Raw genomic sequence first — 27,156 nt, forward strand, 5'->3', positions numbered from 1 at the left:
CTTCCCCCCAACCCCCTCCCTGCCTCCTGCCTTTCTCTATCCCTCACCCCACCCTACCTGACCCCACACCCCTACCTCACCCCAGCACACTCAGCGTGGGCCAGGAAAGAACTGGCAGTCGACTGAGAGCAATGTAGGCAAAAAGGCATGTACATGTGAGTGAGTGTGCATGAATTTGTGTGCATGGTTTTCCTACAAGTTTGAAAAAGGAAGCGCATTCCAAATGTTGGCTGATTTCTGTACCTTTCATTTGTGTATCTATCGACGACACAGCACTTCTGCCTTGTGGTGTGTCATCTCCTTTATTCCTAAATGTTTCGTAATTCTCAACAAGAACTTTCCATATATTATTCAATTCTCAGTTACTTTCAGATTAAAATTGCAGTTAATATTTGTTATATATGTTAATTTTTTGTTGGTTGATCCCACAGTTGCAAGCAGTGTAACAATATTTTCTTCCTTTTACACGTTTTCAGCAGATTTTATTATTATTGTTTTTCTTGTTAGTAATATTATTATTGTTATTGTTATTATTATTATCATTATAATTATTATTGTTTTATTATTCTTTCCAGCTGCCAATATAGGTAGGAACACTTTTAACATTTTTGTTCTTGTAGGCATCATCTGAAGCTCACACATGATCCATAGAACACATGATTACCTCAGGGGTGAGAGAACATCAAGCTCAGATATCTAGGTATATCCCCACACATGTCATTGTGTGACACACGCTTGTTAACTTGTACTTATTACTTTCTAATACTAGAGCACAGACATAGAGGAGGGTAGGGGGGAAGGGGGGGGGGAGGGAAGGGGAGAGAGAGAGAGAGAGAGAGAATATATGTGTTTGTGTGTGTATTTGTGTCCCTGTTTAAGCTAAGAAATATCTACATTTTCAATTATAATTACTATATTCTTCCTACAGGTACTGCACATTCATAATAAAAGAGGGCACATAAAAGAAAATTAACAATGGTACTTTTCATGCTTCTTAGCTAAGTTTTGTGATTAGTTTGATCCAATACTTTTAGTTGTATACATTACCAAATATTCTTCCACCTGTTAACATTTGAGAGCACTCTTTTGTTTAGTAGTAGAATTCAAGCATAGCTATGCCAATATTATGTTAATTGTATGAAAAAGTGAATAATATGGCATCATTTCTATTATAAACATATGGAAGTGAGTTGTTTTCCAGCAGTGTCTGATCAAATTTTTTAAGCCATGTTTGTGCCACTTGTGATTTTCTTCAGCCGAATGCAGACTGTTTAAAACATGAGAAACTACATTTTTTTTTTTTTTTTTGTGCTGGTTCTTATTTTTTGCAGAACAGGCAGGACAGGAATTCTGTAACAATAAGTGTTCATAATTATCTGTGTATCCAATTAAATGTTTCATTCAGTGTCAAATAGTGCAGTAGCTTAAAAATTTAACTTATATCCATGAGATACTGGTTAATAAATAATAGTTTAAATCACAGCATTGTTCAGCGTACTCTAATGTTCACTATCAAATCAAGTGAGCAGTGAATGAAACATTGAAATTAAAGTTTTCTGATATGTCAGGTTTGTCAAATGTTAACCACGGCATATGGCATACCTCTTTTACATTTCACCTTCCCTCTCCTCAGCCTTACCTTGATCATACTGATTAGCTGGAAAGGCACTTTCAAAATTAATTACAGTTATTATCAAAAATATACCAGGTATGAAATTCAATAATAATTAACATCATTTGGCTTTTACAAAGTACTAAGTTGGAGCAATTCACTATATGCTATCAGTGTGGTCAGCTCAAACTTTGGCTCTTCTGTGCTTGTGCATTTATTTCTTTCCATCCTGTACCATCAGTGTCAAAGTGTCTATGTGCCTCTATCTCTTCTCTCTTTCCTCTGTCTCAGATCTGTTAGATGGTTATTTGTGTTTCGTTGTGTCAATATTTGGTGTCGGATGCCTGACGGCCATCATTGGTGATGTGGCATCGCACTTTGGGTGCACAGTTGGGCTGCATGATGCCGTAACAGCAATAGCCTTCGTAGCACTGGGTACAAGTGTGCCAGGTAAGGATAATGTACGCTGTCAGGAAGATGGCCCTGTTTCTGGTTAATCCTCCACGGATAGTAATCACTTTGTCAAATACCCTTTCATACATATAATTTATGAGCATTTACTCAAGGCATGGAAGACCTAAATATTTTTGTAGGTAAAATTCCTAAAGAGTATAAAAATTATCTTTTTATGACTGCACTTATAGACTGTGATTTATAATGTAACCGCACAACATTATTATAGTTATACTTTAGTTGAACTGCATTTTTAGTTTATAAACTAGAGACTTACTTGACAAAATAAATAATTGTTTTAGAGGATACAACCAGAAGCAGGAAACAAATACACACTTTCACATTTTAAGTTTCCTAGTTGCTCATCAGAATGACAGCTGGTATAGTGTAAATAACAAATGCTTGTTCTTTGTTTCTTTAGCTTATAGTTGAAATTGAATGTTTTTTCCAGTCTGCATGACTCAGTTCCAAGAGGTTTCTGACGATGAGTGCAACTTCTACAGACTGCTTGTTTCATAACCTGGGTCTCTCACAGCATTCACCTCAGCACGCAGCAATTTTTTTCAATAACTTGCAGTTGCAGCAACAAATGTGTCATCAATTATGGAGTTCTTATTTGATGTCTGGCAAGTCAAGTTTCCCATTCCAAAACAGAGAGATGTCGTTCATCATTTACATATCATGCAGCATTACCAAAGTCTGTTGTGTTGTTTTCAGTTTTGTTTCTCTGTTTGTTATTATTATTTGGATTGTGTTATGTCTTGCAATCAACAGAAACTATGATGGTCACTTACCATTAAATCCATGTTCATTTCATTGCAACAATTTGATTGAATAAAGTACTGTTTCTTATGCTAGGACGTAATGTAAGCCCATCTGTAGGTCAACATTATGACTCTTCTGATGTCTATAGATGTCTATGACGGGTGGGTGTGTTTCTGGACCTCCATCCTTTGGATAGGTGTGCTGACAGCTGTAATCGGTGACGTAGCTTCACATTTTGGTTGTACAGTCACGATTCCAGACACAATTACAGCAATTGCTTTCGTGGCCATGGGTACAAGTCTGCCAGGTAACTTATATATGTACAATGTTGTTGATGTGTCATCAACCTGTGTGTTCCTCACAGCATCATTCCTGGTGCAGTATTTAATTGTTGTATTTCATCTGATATTTGTTTCTACCTTTCTTGAAGTTGTACTCTCACTGAGTACTTTCATTGAGTACTCTCATTGACCTGCTGATTTTCTCCCTGTTTTTTTTGCATGAATCATGACAGTTCCTTTGCTCTAACATTTTATATCTCAACTAGAATGCTCTCACTTGTAACAACAAATCATGTGTTCTTAGCTAATATAATCTCTTTAACACAACAAGACAATTGTTTCAGTTTCTTATTCAAGTGCTTACATCATTTAAAACTGAAAGGAAAAATTGAAAACCCACAATATTTGAAACACACAAGGAGAATCTACTTACAAAGGCCAGAACAGGAACAACTGGATCAGAGCTGATAGACACACAGGCTTGAAATTATAATTAATTAATCTTCAGTTTATGAAGCTTTGTAAACCATAACATAAAGTGGAAACATGAATGCAAATAACAGAATACCTAGCCAGCAGCAAAGAATAGAATAGCAGCATGTGAGTAGATTCAAACAGGGCAGCATAATCAGCCTCCAGAAAATGGGTTTTTGAATATCTTGACCTTTTGTCAGGTACAGAGCATGCTGCTACAATATTTAGGCATATGTGGCAATAGTGGATAGAAGAGAGCTGTAACAGTGATAACAGGGGATTGTAGCTTGCAGTGTAACCAAAGCATAAGATGAACACCAACATTTAACTCAACCATTACAGACTGCTCAGTTTACTCTCACACTGTCAACTTGGCATTTGAGTTCTGCACAGGTATGATCCTGTCTATGTCAAAGAATTGTCACTGCTTACTGTGGTGGTGTTGACTTATGGCATGTGCACCATTGTGCTGGTATCAATTGTCCACAAACTATGAACTCATCATAATGTGATGTACACCATCACAGGCATTCTAAGAGGTAAAATGCTAAAAAAATGTTAAAAAAAAACTCCATTTGTCTACCTCACACAGTTTTGATCTACTGTGGTGACACAGTCTGGCAACCTGCATTGTTGAGAGGCATGGTGGACAAATACTAGATTTGAAAGTTTGGGATGTCATTGCGAGCAATATTTAATCTCAATTCCTATCTCAATTCCTATCTATTGAGGATGATCCAAGCAGCAGCTGCTACATTAGAGAGGTTTTGGAGCCTGAGATATTACCTGTGCTTTGAACTACACAGGATCCCAACCTTCCACTGAACAATGCTCAGCCATACATGGCAAGGTAACATGCAAGTCTTCTTCAAAGAATGACAGGTACTGATGTTTCCCAAAACTGCTCACTCAAGTGATATATTGCCCACTGGAAATAACTGAAATAGAGTTGTCTGGAAACTTGTTTAGTGTGATCCTCCAGGAAACATAGTTGACACTTCATAAGCTCACATATAAAATACATGGATGGAGGTTGTCCAAGAACATTTGAAGCCTTCTTTTATTCCAATGCTGAATTCTCAAAGATCATTTATTATTTTTTGTTTCATAGGAGAGCTGCATCAAACCAGTCTCAGGACTGAAGACCACAACAACAACAACAGGTCCTCTTACATTTGTAATATATGTTTCATGATTGGTGAGACATGGTGGAAGTCCAAGGCTGTAAGGAACAGTACATCTAAACTTGTAAGCTATGGGGACTGTCAAAAGAAGTATGTGATATATGATGACCACTACGCAGAAAAACTTCCCTCTAATGAAGGCACCATGTTTTAAGAAAACCATTACCTTTTTTTCGGAAGAAAAGAAATACTCAATAAAGATGCAAATATGAGGCAGGATTATCATTTGATATTTATCTACTGACTGCAACAAGCCACCAACTGATATTTTGTTGTAAGTAATGACTAAAATTAGTGATAGATTCAAGTTCCATTAACTTATATCAGTTATGCACCTACCTTAAAAACTTCTCTGAAGCCCAAGACATTATGTACTATGAAGACTTAGGAAAATGTTTAGAGATGCTAAAGATCTGGCATCTAATACCTGCTTACTCCAGTGCAAGGACTGATAACAATACCAACAGTAGGCCAGGCTGTATAGGGCTTCAAAGTACTGGAAACATGAATGAAAATATTCTGCACTTTCTGGAGCCTTGTACTTCATGTTCTCTCTGTGTCACTAATATATACTACCAGAGAAAATCGGCAGATGAAGTGCCATGGAAATACTTCAGTCACTGCCATCATCCAGGTTTATAATTTCCAGGAGAGTTTGTTCACTGCACTTAATGTTTGCACTTATAATAGTGAAAACTATTATGGGAAACAGTACAGCCTGGATCCTGAATTGAAAGACTCTCTTATCAAAGAACATTCACTCAGCAACAGGCAACTGCTAGAGAGTTAGAATCAACACTTCAGCCATCATATATGATGCCCTTTGTATCTGATGTGTTCAGGGCTGCATCAAGGGGTTGACAAGATAGACCCCTGCAGAGGGTGCAAAAGGAATGAACATTGCAGTTTAAGGTCACATCGACAATGAGGTCATCAGACAGAGCAAAAGCTCAGATTGTTTCAAAAACAGGGAAGGAAATTGGCCATATCCTTTCAAAGGAACCACCATGGCATTTTCCTGGAGCTATTTAAGGAAATCATGGAAAACCTAAATCAGGATGGTCAGACAAGGATTTGAACTATTATCCTCCTTAGTGTGAATCCAGTGTGCTAACCACTGGCAACCCCACTCAGTGCCAAGGCATATAAAAACTGATGAAAAAAGAAAGAAAGACACTTTAAAAGTTAACCAGGAGAGGTACATAAGTTCTCCTAGCCCTTGCGTTTCTATCTTCTGCTTATGCAAAAAGCCTTTCCCTCTGCCCCTGACTGTAACAACATGCTGCCATTTCTAGTGTGTCATGTTGTCCGAACTGTTTCATCAAGAAACAACTACTACTGAACAGATGTCTGCCACTAACATGGTGTATGTGGCAGCATTGCACTTGGCTCTTATAGCTGCCACCTACACAACTCTCATCTGTGTCTGACTAACAATATTACAGGAGCTATTAGCCATTGTGCCTGTTAACAACTGTAATCTTTTCTTCTAAACTGGTCTCTCATGTAAATAAAAATATGCTCTGCTATTGGTCATTGGCTACACTATTCAAGCTTCTGGTGTCGTAAGACCACTGAGAGTAGGCCTTAGTTGTGTGTTAGGTATTTTTATGTAGCATCAAATTTGTTCTCTGGCTTGATGAAAAATATTAGACAGTGACATAATGGAAGAGTGCAAAATATACAGCCATAGCCAAAGATCTTTGTGGTTCTATCTCCATCCAAAGCAGTATTGCTGTTAAAAGGCTGAGAAATATGAAGATAATGGGCGAAGAAATGATTGAATGCAAAGCACATCGAATTATTAATTTTTGTAAATCAACAAAAAACGTACAGATCACTGTTATCATACAATGCTTTATTCACTACAAACCATGAAGGAATAGTTTGAAGAACTAAACACAAAATGTGCTCAAATATATAAATAGTGTAGGAAAGTTCATGTGTGTGTTTGTACTTTAGCTTACGTAAGGATTTATTCCAATAGCTAGCAAGTTTTCTTTCCCTTTTGTGTGTGCCTGTGATGACTCAATGCTTCCTCTGTATCGTGAGTGATCATCCATATAAACTATTCTAAATGAGTACCAACATCAAAAAGACTGTTCTTCTGGTGTGAAGTGCTGATTATACACCTGACATCATTCTGTCTTCCAGATCATGCTACTTTCCAGCTAGTTGATAATCCTCTCCAACAACAAAGTGTACATAGGCAGAGATGGAATAACATTTCAAAACCTCTTTGGCAAGTGGGAGAAATACCAAACTGAAAGTAGGTACCCAAGGCCTTGCATACAAAGAACTTTGTCATATGCATCAACATAACATGGACTACCCTAGCTATCCAAGAAAAATTACTCATTGTTCTCAATTTGTGACACTTGTAGTTTATTCTAGTTTGTTTTGTTGAAGGCAATTAAACAGTTTCTCTTGAGAACCCAGTGTATAGTATGTCAGCAGTTCTGAAATAAAATAACTTCACTGCTGCTACAAATTCATCAAAACGGCCTAGGGAGAATAACATATTAGATCATACTTAGACAGACTGCACATTTAGAGAGGTCTGTGAGATTCTTACTTTCAAGATTTCCTGAAAGCATAGCTTCAATATAAATGGTAGCAACTGGGAAATAGATGCATACATTACACTGACTGCTGGAAGATGACAGCCCAACAACAAAACTTGCTATCTGACTGATCATCATAACACAGCAGTTTCAACTCGAGCAATTATTAAAATACGTCACTGCAATAATTTCTGGTAAAAACACTGTGGTCTTGTACATGTTATAGATTTCTCACACAGAGACCTGTGAATATTATAATCATGTAGCTGAAACTTATCTGCAAGAAAAGTTGCTTGAAATTTGCAAAAAGACCAAATGGAAATTGACAGATAACAAACTGATGTGTCTCAGAAAATTTTATTGTTATATCATTTACTGTTCCTACTCTGCACTCTTCCTTGTTAGGGTTACCCTTTCTTTTTTTGTATTTACTTAAATCTATTTCTTTCCATCAAGTCTCGCTTTCTTATTTCACTTATTAATCATCTATGGATCATTTTTAGGAATATTCTCCTTTCTTTGAGTGTGTGTACACACTGTCCCTTCTCACTATCCCACTTTTATCCAGAAAAGAGTTTTAGAAGCGCATAAAATTTTAAGAATATACTATAATTTTCAATTGATATATCCCATAGCTCTGCTTAAGTTGTTTCTGTTTCAATGACTGGTGAGTAGAAACTCTTACATAAATAGTGTTTGTGGTTGGATCTGTACTCCAAGTCTCTGGTTTGCCAAGATTTATTTCCTTGCTTTGGTCTTTGCACATCTAATACATTCAGAGAGACATTTACCTCCATGCATGATTCTGTGTGTGCGTGTGTGTGTGTGTGTGTGTGAGAGAGAGAGAGAGAGAGAGAGAGAGAGAGAGAGAGAGAGGGAGAGAGTGAGGGAGAGAGAGAGTTGATGTGAGTGTTCAAACCAGTCTGTATGTACGCATCTCTTTGTGAACACATACTTACATGATTGCACTTGCATGACTTGTCTTATGGTTTCACGTTGACAACTATTCTTTGCTAACAAACTGACCTCAATTAACAATACAAGGCAGTATCTCTTTTGGTGAATTTTTTTCATATTGTATGAAATGTTAAATGTTTGCTTAAACTATGCTTATTTTTCATTCAAGATTCTATTAAAATTGTGGGCATTACATGAACTATTGAAAGTTAAAATAAATGGTATGTGTAAAAAGTAAAACTGTCACATTGAAAAATTAAGTCATCACATAAAACATAGAACATATCAGATATGTAATGAAAATATAAAATTCACTATTAATTTTCAATAGTTATACAGCATTTGTACGTTATGAAATATAATAAGAGAGATTCAGTGCTGAAGCTCTCTTAAAGAAGAAGTAGAAAAACCTCAAATATTTCCAAACTAACTCTTTTTAAGTTGGCACTCTAATGGAAAGTTTTAGGTAAGTGACATGGTAATGAAAAGTAATAATACTCTTCTCAATTGAAACAGTTTTTCTTTTATTGTTCTAGACACATTTGCAAGCAAAGTGGCAGCTTGTCAAGACAAATATGCTGATGCATCAGTGGGGAATGTCACAGGAAGTAATGCTGTGAATGTTTTCCTTGGCATTGGAATTGCTTGGTCAATTGCTGCAATCTACCATTGGTCCAAGGGGGAACAGTTTAATGTTAACCCAGGAAAGTAAGTGATCATTAATTTTTTTTTTTTTTTTTTTTTTTTTTTTTTGCAAAATTTTAACATTAATTTTATATGCATATTGAAAACATTTAAATTCTGATATTATATATATCAGTGCTAATTTTTTGGTATTTCAATTACTAAGGCAGGGCAAAACAGTATTGGCAGTTTTTATACATTTGACCATTATTTTTCACACTATTTAGGGAATTGTAGAAATAAATTAACTACATCAGAAACAAATTGTTACAAAAAAAATAAAAAAAACTCAGAACATGAAGAAAGAAAAAAATAAGTCCACTAGGAATAAATAACTGAACTTGCCAGGAAGTGCAGAGGAATTAGGGTAGATGGCAATATTTCAATTGAAATAAGTTTCATGTATTTATAACTTTTATAAAGTCTGTCAAGGTTTCCTTTAGTTAAAAGGAGAAATAGAAGTAAGATTAATTGGAAAGTTGTTCTAAAAAGATGTTTAATGAATGGATAAGGAGAAAATTGAGCATTGTTATACAAAAGATGTAACTAATACGAAAAGTTAAAGCATATCAAGCCAGTAATCGTTAAAAAGGAAACATAGCTGTCTTTCAACAAGAGCAGCTTGAACAATTTCAATCCAGTGAAGACTCAACAATGAGAAGAAAACCTTCTTTAGAATTAATGTCTGTAATAGAGACGAATGCAGACAGAAAAAATGTAACAATGTGTGACTGCATTGTTATTGCAAGGACAAAGAAAAAAATTATCAGCTTGGTGTAAAGACAGTGTTGATGTCAATGAAATTTCATTTTTGTTGTATTGTTATTCTCTGCTCATTAAAGTAAGACAAGTGTCACCTGGACTACAGTTTGTTGTAGCTTTTGTCCCTTTGTTGTATGCTGAAAGAATAGAAATCACCGATATGAGAAATATTGTAGAACGGTTTATTCATTAGCTATGAGAATATGCTGTAAACAAATGCAAGAAAAACCCACACAAGTGAAGTTGACAAAGAATGTGTAGGTAGTGGGAAGTGGGCATGGTAATCATGATGATAAATAATCATTCGCACTCCCATCACTTACTATGAATACTTTTATACTCACAGCGTATACACAATGCATGTATCACAGAGTGCGTACTACAGAGAATTGATCTGGCAAAGATGTAGTTGTTCTGGCTACAATAGGGCAACAATATTATTGGGTGATTCTACGTCCCCACAAAGATCCCTCCACCCCCCCCCCCCTTCCCACCCACCCACAAATGTGGAGGATGGTGACTGATGTAAGCCATGACGCATCGTCCCACTGGCGATGGCAAGGGCTGACATATCATAGTCCGCCAAGTGCCTGGGCAACCATAACGGGCAGCCGGCCTGTGACATCAGCAGTGGTGCCGACAGGGTGGTGGTGTCATCTGTTGAGGTGTTGGTGGTTGGTGGTGCATCATCTGGTGTTGGTGAGGCTGTCGGTCCAGCAGTGGCAGTACCCAGGTTGTGAGTCATTGTTGGGAAGCGCTCCAGTGCCGACATGAGTAGGTAGTTGTCTGAAGGAACAGTGGATTTCAGACCTGCTGCGTTGATCGATGCGGAAGAGGCACGGAGTGCTCTAATGAGCTCAAGACCGTGCTGTAGCTCGATGGTTTACTCTTGAATTTGGCCATAACCACGAATAGTGAGTCCTGCAGTGTTATAGAAATGTCTTCTGGGAGGTAGTCACTCAGGTATAGGCCAACTGTAAATTGGCTTGAGGGGCCTGGAGCTGGGACCAGTGGAGGGTAAAATTCGGGTGTGTCTGCTAAAGTCCATGCTGGTTTTAGGCAGTTCAGTGACACTTGTTGTTTTTCCAGCTTGCAAGATATTAAAAGTGTTTGGCCCTCGTTTCAACACCTTGTATGGGCCACTGCATGCAAAGCGGATGGTGGGTTTGGTGGTGTCAGTCCTGAGCATGACATGTGTACACGATTGGAGATCCTTGTGCACGAAGATGGTTGGTTTGGCATGGTGGGATGGTGGTGGGATGCAGACATGGTGAATGTGGTCCAGGGTGACATCCATGGTTTTGGTGGTTTGTGGTACGAACTCTACTGAGAGGCTGATTGGTTCCCCGTAGTGCACCTCTGCCAGCGAGGTATCCAGATCTTCTTTGGCGGCAGCTCATATGCCCAGCAGCACCTATGGGAGGGCCTCTGTCCACTCCGGTTGTGGAATATGAGAGCTGTCTTGAGGGTGCAGTGCCTCCATTCCAAAAGTCCGTTGGATTGAGGATGGTAGGCCACTGTGTGGAACCAGTGGTATCCACAGAGGCAGCAGAGCTCGGAGACAGGGCCGACTCGTACTGCCAGCCGTGGTCAGTTGTCAGTGACTCTGGGCAGCCAAAGCATGCAATCCATAGTGTGATGAAAGCTCAGGTGACAGTGTCAGCTGAGATACCAGTCAGAAGTGTGGCCTCCACCCATCGAGTTGCCCTGCCTTTGGCTGACAAGATGTACTCATCTCCGTTTGAATCTGGGAGTGGCCCCACCAGGTTTATGTGGTCACATTGGAAATGGCCCTTCAGGATGGGGAATTTCCCAAAGGGTGGCTGGGGATGACGACATGTCTTGGCCCATTGGCATTGGATGCAGGCTCTTGTCCATTCAGTGCAGTATGTTCCATTATGAGTTTCAGTGCCATGCATGCCCTGGGGTGAGACAAGTTGTGAAGGAGGTCGAAAACTGTCTTCTTTAGTTCTGTGGGATGACTGGTCATTGCCTACCATGGGATTTGTCACACCAATCTAGTTTGGTTGTGCCTGTGATGGTGCACTGCTTGATCTGCAGGCCTGTTGTGTGTCCAGATAGCATGTTTTGAAGGTTGATGTCAGTTGCTTGTGCCTCCGCTAGTTGGTCAAACTCAAGTTGTGCTGATGTGGTGGCAAGTTGTGAGAGGAGTTAGCCATGTTTCCTGCTCCCTGTACATAGTGGACGTCCGTAGTATACTGTAAAATCAAGTCCAGGTGGTAGAATTGTTGAGGGGAGGTATTGACTAGCAGGTTATTAATAATGTCAGCCAGATGGCGGTGGTCTGTGTAGATAGTAAGTGGCCAGCCTTGATGTCACCTTGGAAGTACCAAACCACCTCATATATTGCCAAAATCTCACAGTTGAAGGTTGACCAAATTTTCTGGGAGTCGGTAAGTTTCTGCAAGAAAAATCAAAGCAGTTGGGTTGCACCAGGGAATTCCTGTTGTAGCAGTGCCCCAATCGCCTGGTTTCTGGTGTCGGCCATTATATCGTGCTAATATCGGCACCCGTGTCAACTAGGAAGTACACTCTAAGATGATTGTTTGGAACCAGCAGGGGCTGTGCAGCCGAGTAGGTGCAGCATCCTGGTCAGGTTAGGCATGGGTCAACGGTCGGGTGTGAATGCAGCAGGTGGTTGTTTACATTCTGTGTCCATCATGTTCTATGATTGTTGGTGTCTCACTGCAGCAGAGTCTTGTGAGGCTGCTGCAGGCATGGCATGGAAGGGCTCGGCTGAGGTCAGAGCAGCTCGGCAACTGTAGCTTGGCCGGGCACTGCACAGGGAGCACTGTGTGCTGTTCTTCGTGGGTGGGGCTGGTTAGGCTGGCCTGCACTAGCTGTAGATGCAACCAGTGTTGACATTAGTGTCGAAGCCAATGCGTGTGTTTATCAATGTGTGATGTTGTGCGAGGGCAAGCATCCAGCCAGCAAGACATAATCAGGTTTCCAGCAGTTTGTCCTCATGCATTAACATTGCTGTCTGTACATTTTCATAGAGCTTAAGAAGAGAAGCCATAGCGACCAGGTTTGTGTCAATTTGGAGGCGTAACCTGCGCCACAGTGCTGATGGGGTATCGTGGCCCAGTTATGTCTCAGCAATGGCTAGATGGAGTTGTTGTTCAAATGAATGTGACAGGCATTGTAGTATAAGCATCTTCACTGTTTTGTATTTGTCAGTGGTTGGTGTGTGCAATAGGTGATCGCTGATAAGATCGGTGTTGGTGGGGAGTTGGTTCAAAAGCACCAAAAACTTGTCGTGGTCGTCTGTGATCCCGGTCGACTACACCATGCACTCACAGAGTGTGAACCATACTTGCAGAGAATCAACTTGTAGTGGTGGCAGATGTAACTTGGTGTGTGACCAGTGGTAATCTGCCTGGCAGCAAGGGACTGGGACCAGTATGAGATTGTTGTAATCCTGTGAAGTACATGGTGCCGGTTCATGAACACCATCTGGTGGCACTGATAAAGGTGGCAGCTGGCATCTCAGCATGGTAGTCGCAGTAGGTGTGTCGGTAATGTGGGTGTTGTGACCAATTATCATAGGACACAGCTGGTGCGTCAGCATCATGGAGGGCAGCATCATAGTGGGGTACTGAGGAACACAGCACGGTGGACGGGTCTTGGTTGGTGGCAATCATGGCAGGTGGTGCATCAGTGTATGTCACCCATGTGGCAGCTGTTGTAGGTACTCCTTAGGTTCCCACAGTGTGTGGGTAATAGTTTGGTCAGGCAGGAAATATTGATGTACTGTGGATGCAAGATGTGAAAACTCTGTGCAACTGCAGGTAGACGCAGTGTCCCTTCTTGCTGAGTGACATCACATGGCAGGCATGACAGTGAGCATGGCATGGCTTTTGTCAGTGTGACGTTGTGATGATGTGACAAGGGTTGCAGTGTGGCCGTAACAAGTGTGACGTTACCCAGATGATGTACGGTATTGCATGGAACATAAAGTTCAGGCATATGCCATGGAAGGACATGGTCTGGCACGGGAAGGTCACTTGTGGGATGGATTGGCTGCAATAACCCATAAATATCAGTTCTGTGCAGTGGAAGCCAGTTGCCTATGGTGGCAATTGTTTGTCAACAATTGCGGTACTCTGGAGGGTGTCCGTAATTTAGTATGTTGCGCCTGGAATGTTGATATACGCTGACTCATTAGAATTAAATTGAGTGCAGTGTAGTTCATTAACACTGTCACTGATTGGTATATTAGTAGCACTGGTTAGGTGGGAGGTGGGGACGGCGGTAGGCAGCCATTGCTCACCATTTATGGTCATTGTTGATGTAGCACTGTTAATTAAGGGAATGGCAGGATTCATCTCACCATCTTCACTGATAACATCGTACTTGATCTGTGATTTAGTGTTTTCGTCCATTTGGCAAGAGGTAACGATGCCCTGGTTCAGTGGTTCTTGAGACAATGGAAACAATGTTGATCATTTGAGAACCACAATTGCACTGGTTATATCATCTGGAAATCATCAAGAACACCAAATAGATGCACAAATAAATCATCTGTAGAGATTCCAGATGATGAAGCTCCATCATGGGGGGTATTCTTCATGGCATGAAGTTAGTATCCCATGGTGATCAGCATCATGCCGGCATGATAACTCAGTATGTCACTGCACAGTTGAAAAGGAAATAATGGGGTCACTACTGTAAGTCTTGGGGAGCGGGCACGGTAATTACATTGATAAATAATCACTCGCACTTCTGTCACTTACTACGAATACTTACATTCTCACAGCATATACACAATGCATGTAGCATAGAGCACATACTACAGAGAACTGTTCTGGCAAAGATATAGTCGTTCTTGCTGTGGTAGGACAGTGGTAGCATTGGTGGCAGGGTGGGGGGGGGGGGGGGGGGGAGGGGAGCCTGTGATTTTACATCCCAACAACCAACAAACATAAAGCTAAGAGTCTGCAAGTCAAAACTCATAGATTCTGTTATTGTTACTAATTCTCTCAGAGTTGGTGACAATTTGTAAGGGTTCTGCTTGTTCAACAGTTATAAAATTGGCAGTTGAATTCAAATGTGCCTGTACACCTCTTGAAGACAATACATGTGAAGGGTATCCAGAAATTACACCCACAGATGAAAACATCAAGAAATATCCTAAAATAATTTTCTGAAAGTGGCATTTACAGATGTTTGCAGCAGAAGAAAGAGTACAGATATTTTATGCAGAAAATTAACTACTCATTATAATAATTCTGCACAAATTGTGTAGATTTAAAAGGAAACTAGATTGAAAATACTTGCATAGTTGAGCAAGAAATGAAATCTTTCATTGACAGGTTGGGAAATTCTCTCCTTGCTCTAGTAATACACTGTGACAAGTTTATCAATTTCATCATGATATAAATGATATGGCTCATATTAGACAGATTTATTTAAGACAAAAAATGCCAGAGAGTAAATGGATTCAGATATTACACTAGCTATAAAAACAGCTGACGGCATTAGTGCCAAGTGCACCATATGATTCCTGTTTCTCTTTTTACTGCAATAATGGAAATTTCAGGATGGAAGCAATGAACAAAATGCATGAGGAGAGTAGAGAGTGGAAATGAACAAAGTATGACAGAAATATTAGAGACAACATACTGAGAAGTAGGTCTTGGTGTAAAGCACACTGTGCCAAGTTCTTGAATAGCTGACAAGTATGTTCATTCCATCTTGTTTCCATTTCACTGCTAATGTATTTTAACCAACAGTGGTGGAGCAATGGTAAGACACTGAAATCATGTTCATGGGGACAGCAGATCAAATTCCTGTCTGTCTACCCATATACAGATTTCCTGTGGTTTCCCTAAATCACTTAAGGCAAATGCAGTTCCTTTGAAAGGACATGGCTGATTACCTTTCCTATCCTTTCGCAATGTGAGCTTGTGTTTCATGTCTAATAATCTCTTCATCAACGGGACATTAAATTCCAACTTTTCTTCCATCCTTTGAATTTGTGTACCTGATGTTTCATTAATTTTCTATCTATTAGAGACCATCTCAGGGGCTTGAAGTTTATTATGAGTATTTAATGTTCAAAATTACTTTAAATTTGTTTGAGATATTTAACTATTTGTTTTGAAAAATGAAGAAACTTCAGAACAGTTGCATAATCCACAATCTTTTTTGTTGTGAACACAACCTATTTCAGAACACTTATAAAGTTCCATCATCTGGTATAAAAAAATTCCATAACAGCCATTCCCCCCTGCTGTGGAACCATTCACAGGTATATGGGCTGGCCTGATTGTAGCAGGCAGTGGGAAGTGTCACATGCTGAAGGCGAAATAGGGATGTACATTGTGACAGGGTGACAGGATGGAGGAAGAAAATACTGTTGGATGGAGGGTACAGGGATAGTGGATTACCTGAGGTGAGGCCAGGATGACTACAGAGGCAGAGTATATGTTGTAAGGATAATTCCCGTTTGCATAGTTCAGAGAAGATGGTGGTGGAGTGAAGGGTCAGGATGGTTTCAGTTGTGAAGCAGCCATTAAAATTGAGCATGTTGTGCCATCAGGTGGACAACTTTGTTCTTGACAGAAGTTTGGCAGTGGCCCTTCATTCTGGTGGACAGCTGGTTGGTAGTCATACCAACATAAAAAGCTGTGCAGTGTTTCAGCAGAGTTTGTGTATGACACAGACTTCCTAAAATTATTAAATAGGATTAAGCTGATGATGAAAGAAAATAAATAATTCGTAGTTTGGCACAGCACAAATTTTATAATATTTGTGAGTGTAATAAAGACAGCTGTTCAAACGTGTCTGAATGTTCGGGCAAGCTTAGCTTGTGGCCTGCCCCCCCCTCCCCCCCACCTCTCCCCAACCATCCTTCCCAACATTCTAAGTGCGCGATGCGGTACATGCAGCTTTGCTGACGAGCAATGAGTGCGGAGAGGCATGGGCACAGACATGAGCGTGAGCACACATCTATACATGGTGCTATTGAAGTGGCTTTACATTGTACAATGTGTACATTATACAACAAATTTAATAGTTTTTTTATGTTCCACTCCCTGCTTCACTGTATTAGGTGTGTATTTTTTAAAGTAATCTATGTTTTTCCTCAGAATTCAAGTTTTCTCCTAACTAAATTTCATCAAAATTAGTTCAGCAGTTTAGTCCTGAAAATGTGTGGCCATAGTTACTTTTGCATTTATAATATTAGTATGAATTGTGGCAATGTAGTTAAAAATGGTTTAATAATTGCTGAAAAGTAATGAAACTTCTAAAATATCCAAGAAAGTTACTTAGAATTGCAGAATGAAATCCTAAATTATCTAACATTTCATTTGATATATACTGCTGTAAGTTCTGTGTTCAGGATACTGTTAAGCTTACCATGTGTATGATGTGAAACTCTGAAGAATAATGCTCCATGGCAACAAACAACAATGATATGATCCTGTTTTTATTTTATATAATGGACAAAACAGCAGTTAAATAAACCGTTACTTCTCTTTAGATAACTTACTTTTCTTTATTCAAACTTGAGGAATTACACAATTACAAACTCTCCTCCTTATAGATATTGCGTTAGGCAACATAATTTATTTTAACTTTAACTTTCTTTACTTTGGCATGAAGCACTGCACTCTGACATATCTATTTTACTCACATACTTATGGTCCCTTACACCAATGGTACTGAATTTACTAAATGAAATATTTTTCTACTACTGCTGTACAGATTTCTAGTGATTTTGCATACTTAGAGTTTTCTGTAGATTTCTGTGAATATTTTTTGACACTTTTGTATTTCATCATATTTTTTATTTTTCTCAAATTCTACATTACTCTTAGCTGAAAAAGATTCTTCATTGCTGTCAATATTTTTATTATTCCTGGGCTCAATGACAAACTAAAGTAATTTTCACAAATTTTAGCTGGCATTTCATTAGCTTCCATTACTTAGACAATTAACAAACATGACATTTAATTACTGAATGAATTTTAATTACATAGAAAGTGAACGTAGTAGAATATGATTACATTACTCTTATAATCTACAGGCAGGGTAGTTGAAAAAGCAGTGAATGAAAAAAATAAGAATGGATTCACTCAACTTGGGAGGCACTACTCACTAAGAAGCATACTTTCTGAAGATCAGTGAATCCCTTACCTATTCATTTGTTCAAAATTCATCTGACATCCAGGTCCCAGCCTAATCTTACATCATTGTGCGAAATTACATTGTTAGAACTACACACCACACTCTACATGTTATGAACATTTTACTCTTCATAAACACAATTCCATTCAACATTTCATACACATTGAAAGCTACTTTCTGTACACCATTTACTTTGTTATCAATTTCAATTATTTCTAGATATGTTTGTGGCAGAAAAGTCTACTTTCCCAAACTTTTCATTTTATACCTGCTTATATTCCATCTCATCAATGTTTACATCAATTTGTGTCAACTGCATTTCATTTACCTTATTGCTTTTCATAAATTCTGCTATTATGTTGTATGGCTTGTTGTAATGATTATCTTGTGACATCTGTATGCTAGTGGACAATATCTTATTTGTGCATCTGATTTTTTTTATATTTAAGCTGCCTCCAACTAACACATGATATTTTTTCTTTCGTGTATTGTTTTGCCATACTATCAATGTTAATGGAATCTGTTCTGTGTCTTCTGTTTGAAGTGTACATAATATCTATATTTGTCGAGAACTCTGTTCACAACACACTATCACAACTCAAGTGCCAAAGAAAGACGGAAGAACAAAAGTGCAATGAAAGCACTAGTTTAAATAGTTGAAGATTCTAGTAGTTCAAGGACAGCACCTTGCATCAACAGTTGATTCTGATGGTCAATTACTGCCGCAGAGGCTCCTGCTCCCCTCCTCCCTAGGAAGGGTTGGAGCGGCACTCGATCTGTGGTCGTCTGAGATGTACCCACAGCGAAAAGAGAGCCCGTGGGTGTAGATCCCTTTAATGATTACCATGCCGGTCATTGGAGCAGGCGGACGAACTGGGAAACTGGGATCGGGTGGCCTGGTGATGCAAGGGCATGGCGCACTGTGAGTGGCACATGAATAGAAAGGTGGCTGTCATCGTCAGTTAGGGCAGTGACGGCTGTCTCCTCTGCATCTGGAGGGATTGAAAACGCATGGAGGAGTGTGACATGGGCAATTGAATTGTCCAGTGTGCATGGAGGGGCGTGCAGATCGAACAGTACACTGTCACATAGGTGCAGTGTCCTCAGTGGAAAACGATGACACGCCGACATGTAAGATGGCAACACAGGTGTCATTGGACAGTGTTGGCCAGTTAGTGGGATTGCTGGGGTGGGGGGAAGGTGAGGGGAATCATTTACATGCAACATCACATGTAACCCCTGAGCTGAGTGGAGGACACAAAACACTAGTGTCCCACACATCTTCACATGCAATATCAGACCCAGAAGGAGAGCTTGACTCATTAGGAGCACTGGTAGTAAGGGGCACTGCGGAAGTGGGAGTGGGGGCTGAGTATGTTTTTCAAGTTTGCTTCATCCTTGAGCCGCCAAGCCGGTTTGAGATGTGAGAAAGACACTGTTTGTCTTTTGCCATGGAGCAGAATGTCAAAGGTCTGCAGTGAGTAGCATAGTACTTTGTGTCGGCCTAATTAGGGTGAGTGGCGGAGATGCAGTGTGGGTCACACCATGTTTTTGCACAACATAACATAGTCACAAATGTGTAGGTCTTTGTGCATGAAGACGCAAGGACCCCAGTGTGCTCTTGGTGGTGGGGGCCATACCTGTGCGGTGAAATGTCAAACACATTCTACTAACATCGGAAGTTTGGACTGTGCAGGAAGGTTGGATTCCTTGGTGAACTGAACCAGAAGGATGAGAGGTTCTCCATACAATATGTCTGCAAGGGAGCCTTTTATATCCTCTTTGTAGGCCATACGGATGCCAAGTTGGACCCAGGGCAGAGCCTCTAACCAAGACACTTTGTGGCACACCTGTGCAGCTTTTAAAGTGCAGTGCCAGCACTCGACCAAACTGTTGCTCTGTGCGTGGTAGGCTGTTGTACGTACTTTGTTTGCACCACACAGGTCACACAGCCTCAAATTATCATCCATGGTCCATTGTGACCGAACACAGACAGCCGAACCGCATGATCCAGGATGCGATAAAGGCCAATGCAATAGATTTGGCCATTATATCTGTGATTGGAATGGCCTCAACCCACTGACTAATGTGGTTGATGATAGATAGGATGTATCGAAAAACCTCTGAAGGGGGCCGTGAGCCGACCAGGTAGAGACGTACATAAAGAAACCTGTCTTTAGGAATGTCAAATGAGCCCAAAGGTGGGTATGCATGGTGACCAACCTTATAGTATTGGCAGGGTATGCATGCACAGGACCAGTTTTTGCAGTCTGCCCTAACCCATGTCCATACAAAATGCTCCGTTATTAGGCACTTGGTGGCCCAATACTAGGATGCATGAGGTCATGGATAATGGCAAATATCTTACAGTGCAAGATGGCTGAAAGTCGAGGCAGGCCATAACTGTGGAAATGTCACAGAGGACCAGTAGAAAAGAACCTGGAATTCAGTGCAGCTCATTTGAGAGCAAGGTAGACTTACTGTGTAGTAACTGCTGTATGTCATCATCTGTCTGTTGCTGGGCCACTAATTCACTGAAGTCCCAAGAGAATCAGTTGTACCAATGTGTGACATATAGTCAGTGACGATGTTGTGTGTGTCCTTGATCTAACGGACATCGACGGTGATTGATGTATTAGGTGCATGTGTTGGAAGCATAATGAGGGGAGGTCAGCTGTGGGGTTATGCATTGCATCAGCTAGTGGCTTATGGTCCATATAGATAGTCACTGACCTACCCTCAGTGTCCTCACAGAAATGTCAAACTGCTTCATAAATGGAAAAAAGTTCTTGGTCAAAATTGGACCATTTATGCTGGGAGGCAGACAACTTTTGTGAGAAGAAATGAAGTAGTTGCACAGAACCCCCAACCTGCTGAAGATGCACAGTGCCAATGGCTGTATCACTCACGTCCGTCATGATCATTATTGGAGCATTGGAGACTGAGTGCATGGGACTGACAGTGTTCGCGAGTGCAGTTTTTAAAGCATTGAACGCAAGTTGCATGTCATCACACCATGGAATCTTGCGAAGTCTGGAAGTGTTCTTTCCCACATGTTCATCAATCAACGGTGCTTGCAGGGATGCAGCGTGTGGGATGTGCCATCAAAAAAAGTTTATTATGCCTACAAAAAGAATAGATTGCAGTAAGTCTCTGGCACAGGGAGGTCACAGATAAGGGTAACATGTTCTGAAGAGGAGCAGATCCCCTTCGCAGATACGATATAGCCTAGGAATGTTACACTAGCAGCTCACACCTACAATTTATTGTCATTGATTGCGCCCCCATTCTCAGTGATTATATTAAGTACTTGGCATTGCACTTGTTACAGCTTCTGCAGTACTTGTTGCAGCCATTTGCTACTTGTTAGCCACAGGCTCAGTGGCTGCGCCAAAGACTGAGATGGCGTGGATTTTTACAATTATTTGTTGAACTTTCTTTACAATTTCTCCCTCGTCATCGCTGCCCAGCCCTGCAGATCCCTCCACCTGGCTGCTGCTAAGTAGATTCTCTGACAATGCACGCCACATGTGCCGCTGATTGCACTCAGAGCCTCAGGCCACCAGTGCTCTGCTGAAGCCAGGATGTTCTGTGGTTGAGATGAACTCGTCGCCGCTCGATGCCCCATGTACAGGCACGTCCACGGAGCCACGTCACCATGGGGTCAGCTGCCGACGCTTGCTGCACCAGCGGCTGGAAAGCCATCAGTCATGATGTCCACAAGGTCCCGTCATGGACAGACCCCGTGCCATGGCACCGGGTTGCCGTGAAGTCCGGGCATCAGTCCCCGGCAGCGTCTGTGACCAAGACCACACTGCGACCTGTCCTGCTGGAAGTTCTCACTGTAGTTAGTCAGCAATGGTGCCAACCGAACTCAGGTCAGCCCCCAGAGCTGAAGTTGACAACTGGTGGCGAACGGATGACTCCTGCGAGCTGGAACACCTTCCGGATTCGTCACCTAGAAAGAATGAACATTCGGACACGGACCACATCCGTCCTCAGATCCGAATTGCTTCCTAATGGCTTCTGTCTATTGCTGCCTGCGCTCCACTGTTTATATCTGACAGGAGGATGTTTTTTACCCTCAGTGGTAGCTTTTTGTTATTACTCCCGCAGTATATTGCAGCGTAACTTAGCATGCTGGCCTCACTTCTCCTTACTCAGCACTCTCCAGGCTTTGCTCGGCACTCGGTTTGTGTGTGTCCTTGCATCAGCTTGTTGGTAGACTGCTACTGTCAGCAAGGCTATCTGAGCCACACTTACTTCACAATGCCTCAGTCGCCAGCTGCCTCTGTTTTGCCATTCTCCACTGCGTGAAGCAACACTTACTACATGTGGCCGCAACACAGAGTATCTATCTCTAAATCATTAGGCTACTGGCTGTAAATGGGTTTAATGTAAACCAGATGGTAGCATAATGTGGTATAAGCTAGATTATGTGCAAATGGATATTCACAGAAATCCAGACCTGTTTATGGAGAAACTGTTTCATGTGGTGTTAGGTATGTCATTTCATATTCTTTAAAATTTGCCTGGAGTGTATGATATGGAAATGAAGCAGTTTGATGTGAAAAGTACCTTTCTCAATGGTGATTTGCATGGAACAGTCTGAAGGTTTCATTAATGATAATGCATTCTTAGTCTGCAAATTAAATACTGAATTAGTCTCCTCAATCTTGAATAAAAAATTTGTTCAGTTTATAATTTTTTATTTCAAACATATTTATTCAGATTATCGTTTTGTGAATAAGGCCATAAAGTGTTTTTAACCGTTTCTGTTGATTATGAACTAATTTCGAGTAAATGAACCACTTCTATAAATAAAATACTTGAAGAATTAAGAATTCGATTTGAAAATAGTTGATGAACCCAGTTACTCTGTAGGACTGGAAGTTAGGCAAGACCATGAAACTAAAAAATTGTTCATTTGTCAAGAGGTCTATTTTAGTCACCTCAGAAAAATTACATATGAACAACTGTAAGCCTTATGTAACACCTACTGGCTACAGTTTATAGTTGTATTTGGGATAGTGCCCAGATAATGATGGCAAGAAATTCATGCAAAATGTTCATTTGCTGTGTGGTGCCACAGTGACAGGACCTGCTATAATGTTTTCTGTCAGTTAAGAAATTCTTTCTCAGCAACCCTGTACGTGAGCATTGAACTGCTGGTAAACACATCCAAAAATGTCTTCATGATGCAAGAGATAAGGATACTGAATACAATGGTAGCAATCATAAACCTCATGTTGAAATGTTCACCTGCTTTATTACTTCATTGATAATCCTCAATGTTGAAGTTCACTATTGGTAAATGATAAGCCTCATTAAAAGCTTGCAGGCAAACATCAGCAAACTGCTACAATAGTTTGCTGCTGAACATCTATGAGCAGTAAATACCAAACCACACATTTCACAGTTCTTGAAGAATAACTGGGTATGTGTGACACTATTTCTCAAATAAATTGAACAGACACTGTCATTGTTTTAACACGTGGCTTACTTGTGTTACACTAATTCCATTGTTCAGTTGACGCATTGTTATTATTCTAAACTGAAACAGACTTCCCATCTGAAAATTGTCCATGGACTGACTGTCTTGGGATCAAAAATTGGGCCTTTATATATCATCACAATAGTAGGCTATGAAACTATACATTGTTCAATGTTTAATTTACGGAAATTACAATAAAAACATAACTCATTCAATCAACTGAGTACCTTAAAATAATCTTTCTTTTTAACAGCTTCTTCTAACGCAAAGGTTAGGCCGAATTATTTGTTTAAATAGTGAAATTAACAGATATAGTTATGCAAACAATGCTTTTGACAAATCTGGTAATTATTTGGAGTTAAATAATGGCTGGCTTTGCCAATATGTTTTCGAATAGAGCCAAATAAATACTTTAAGAATCCTAGTAGTTCTTCTTCCAAATATTTACCATTAGTACAGAATTTATAAGTTTATAAGTCAACAACAGAATCTAAGTCATGAAACAATTATTGATTTCACCCTATAACAAAAGTATTAACTAAGAATGGCCAAAATGAATTAGGAAATTAATTACATACACAAAACTAAGCACAAAATTAAATCTGGTGCTATATTTCTTAAGACTGAGGGACAACCTTTCTAAATGCAGATTATACTCATGTATGTTAAAGATAATTAGGCAAAAATGAAAATAAAATGAGTTTAAGGAGGCACATGGCAAAACAAGAGAGGAAGTAAAGAGATCTCAGCTTGCTTCATCACAATGTATACTCAAATTATAATTATCAAACACTGGAAAATACAGGATGGAATGTAACAATACCAGAGAAGGAAAGTTGCTACTCACCATATAGCAGAGATGCAACTTGCACACACGTCTGCAGTCTCAGAGAGCTGAAACCACACTGCGAGCAGTAGCTCCAGTGCATGATGGGAGTGGCGACTGGGTGGGGGTAAGGAGGAGGCTGGGGCAGGGAGGGGGAGGAATAGTATGGTGGGAGTGGCGGACAGTGAAGTGTTGCAGTTTAGACAGAGGGCAGGAGAGAAGGTGCAGAGGGGGGAGGAGGTAAGTAGTGGAATGGAGAGAAATAAAAAGAATTAAAAGAGAAATTAAAAGAATGGGTGTGGCAGTGAAATGATGGCTGTGAAGTGCTGGAGTGGGAACAGGGAGGGGGCTGGATGGGTGAGGACAGTGACTAATGAAGGTTGAGGCCAGGAGTGTTATGGGAACGTAGGGTGTATTGCAGGGAAGTTCACACCTGCGCAAATCAGAAAAGCTGGTGTTGGTGGGAAGGATCCATATGGCACAGGCTGTGAAGCAGTCATTGAAATGAGGGATATCATGTTTAGCAGTGTGTTCAGCAACAGGGTGGTCCACTTGTTTTTTGGCCACAGTTTGTCAGTGGCCATTCATGCAGACAGACAGCTTGTTGGTTGTCATGCCTACATAGAATGCAGCACAGTGGTTGCAGCTTAGCTTGTAAATCACATGACTGGTTTCACAGGTAGCCCTGCCTTTGATGGGATAGATGATGTTAGTGACCGAACTGGAGTAAGTGGTGGTAGGAGGATGTATGGGAAGGTCTTGCACCTAGGTCTATTACAGGGGTATGAGCCATGAGGTAAGGGATTGGGAGCAGGGGTTGTGTAAGGATGGACGAGTATGTTGTGTAGGTTCGGTGGACGGCGGAATACCACGGTAGGAGAGGTGGGAAGGATAGTGGGCAGGACATTTCTCATTTCATGGCATGACAAGAGGTAATCGAAACCCTGGTGGAGAATGTAATTCAGTTGCTCCAGTCCTGGATGGTATTGAGTTACAAGGGGAATGCTCCCCTGTGGCTGGACTGTGGGACTTTGGGAGGTGGTGGGAGACTGGAAAGGTACGGCACGAGAGATTTGTTTTTGTACAAGGATGGGAGAATAATTACGGTCAGTGAAGGCTTCAGTGAGACCCTCAGTATATTTTGAGAGGGACTGCTCGTCACTGCAGATACGACGACCATGGGTGACTAGGCTGTACGGAAGGGAGTTCTTAGTATGGAATGGGTGACATCTGTTGAAGTGGAGGTATTGCTGGTGGTTAGTAGGTTCAAATGACTCTGAGCGCTATGGGACTTAACATCTACGGTCATCAGTCCCCTAGAACTTAGAACTACTTAAACCTAACTAACCTAAGGACATCACACAACACCCAGTCATCACGTGGCAGAGAAAATCCCTGACCCCGCTGGGAATCGAACCCAGGAACCTGGGCGTGGGAAGCAAGAACGCTACCTCACAACCATGAGCTGCGGACGTGGTTAGAAGGTTTGATATGGATGGAGGTACTGATGTAGCCATCTCTGAGGTGAAGGTCAACATCTAGGAAGGTGTGTTGTTTGGTTGAGCAGGACCAGGTGAAGCAAATGGGGGAGAAGTTGCTGAGGTTCTGGAGGAATGTGAATAAGGTGTCCTCACCTTCAATCCAGATAGCAAAGATGTCATCAATGAATCTGAACCAGGTGAGGGGTTTAGGATTCTGGGTTTTTAGGAAGGATTCCTCTAGATGGCCCATGAATAGGTTAGCATAGGATGGTGTCAATTATAATTATGCTGGAGATATTGATACGCATCATTCAACAGTGGGTTATGTAAGCACGATAACCAGTAGACAACTCATAGGCAAAAATGTATTGCCGGTTCTTCAACATAAGCAGAGCACATTGCAGCAGCTGATGCAGCTGCTGAAAAAATGTGGCTTCCCACTTTCTTGCAGAAGCTCAATGTCATCATGGAACAACTAGCTCATCTCTTTGTGGTCAGAGTGCATTTCAATTGTTAAAATGTAATAAATTTCAAAAAAGGACTAAACCCATAGACATAAAGTTTGATTGCATTTGTGAAAATATAAATGGTTCTGTTCTTGTACCCTGTGCCAAGTCAGAAGAGTTGTTGGTAGACGTGTTTACCTACCAAAGAAAAGTTTCAAATGTTGGGGTGGTTCCTTTGGAATGGGTATGGGTATGGGAAAGCCCCATCCTTTTGTAATCTGAGCTTTTTCTCCATCTCTAATGACCACATTGCTGACTTTATTGGTGCATGTGATGTTTTTATATCTTTGCCACTTCTGACTGACACAAAATCTGTTATTCCTTTACATACATTTTGTCTTATTAGCATTGTTAATGGAATCTGTTCTGTCTTGTGTTTGAAGTACCTCTTTTACTTTTTATTAAAGTGATAAGACTTGTTAATTCCGAAATGTAACAACTTGATTACAGTCTGTACAACATCTGCATTCCTCTTTAATGTGGCATTTTGTCATAATATTATCAGATGTATCAGTATTTGCAGAAGAAACATGCTCATCTGCTTCCACATTCTCTATCTCAATAGTATCCATCTGTTTTGCTTTGGAATTCGTATTTTTACTGACATCATCATAATATGACTCAATGACTACTTCTGAATTAGCATGACAAGGATCAACAATCACTACTTCCATCTGGTTATTACCATTGCTTCCATTTTCCTTTTCTCTGTATACTGTGGCATTATTGAAAGCTTATAATTTTCATTCCAAATTCACTTTTACATTTTCTGATTTACTTTGCAACAAACTTCCACTGAGCCTATCCATTCTTTGATCCATTTCAGTTTGCAAATCATGAAGAACATTACTCAGTTTTAAATTACTAATGTCACTTCTAAGTTCATTACTATTTTTGCCCAGTTTTGAATTCAATTGAGAATGTAGATTTTTATGTCACTTTAAGATCACTGCTAA

At 40.4% G+C, this 27,156-nt stretch overlaps 1 protein-coding gene across 1 annotated transcript in view; it reads left to right on the top strand.

The window, feature by feature from the left end:
• The window catches only part of LOC124608121 (sodium/calcium exchanger 1-like), a 226,504-nt gene that overhangs the window by 141,110 nt on the left and 58,238 nt on the right, over positions 1-27,156 (top strand). Inside the window, exons 5-6 of the mRNA XM_047139961.1 lie at positions 1,904-2,062; positions 8,827-8,998. Coding sequence (XP_046995917.1) covers positions 1,904-2,062; positions 8,827-8,998 — 331 coding nt within the window. The remainder of the gene's footprint in view (positions 1-1,903; positions 2,063-8,826; positions 8,999-27,156) is intronic.

This window comes from Schistocerca americana, chromosome 1 (genome assembly GCF_021461395.2).
Source record: "Schistocerca americana isolate TAMUIC-IGC-003095 chromosome 1, iqSchAmer2.1, whole genome shotgun sequence".
Lineage (NCBI taxonomy): Eukaryota > Metazoa > Arthropoda > Insecta > Orthoptera > Acrididae > Schistocerca > Schistocerca americana.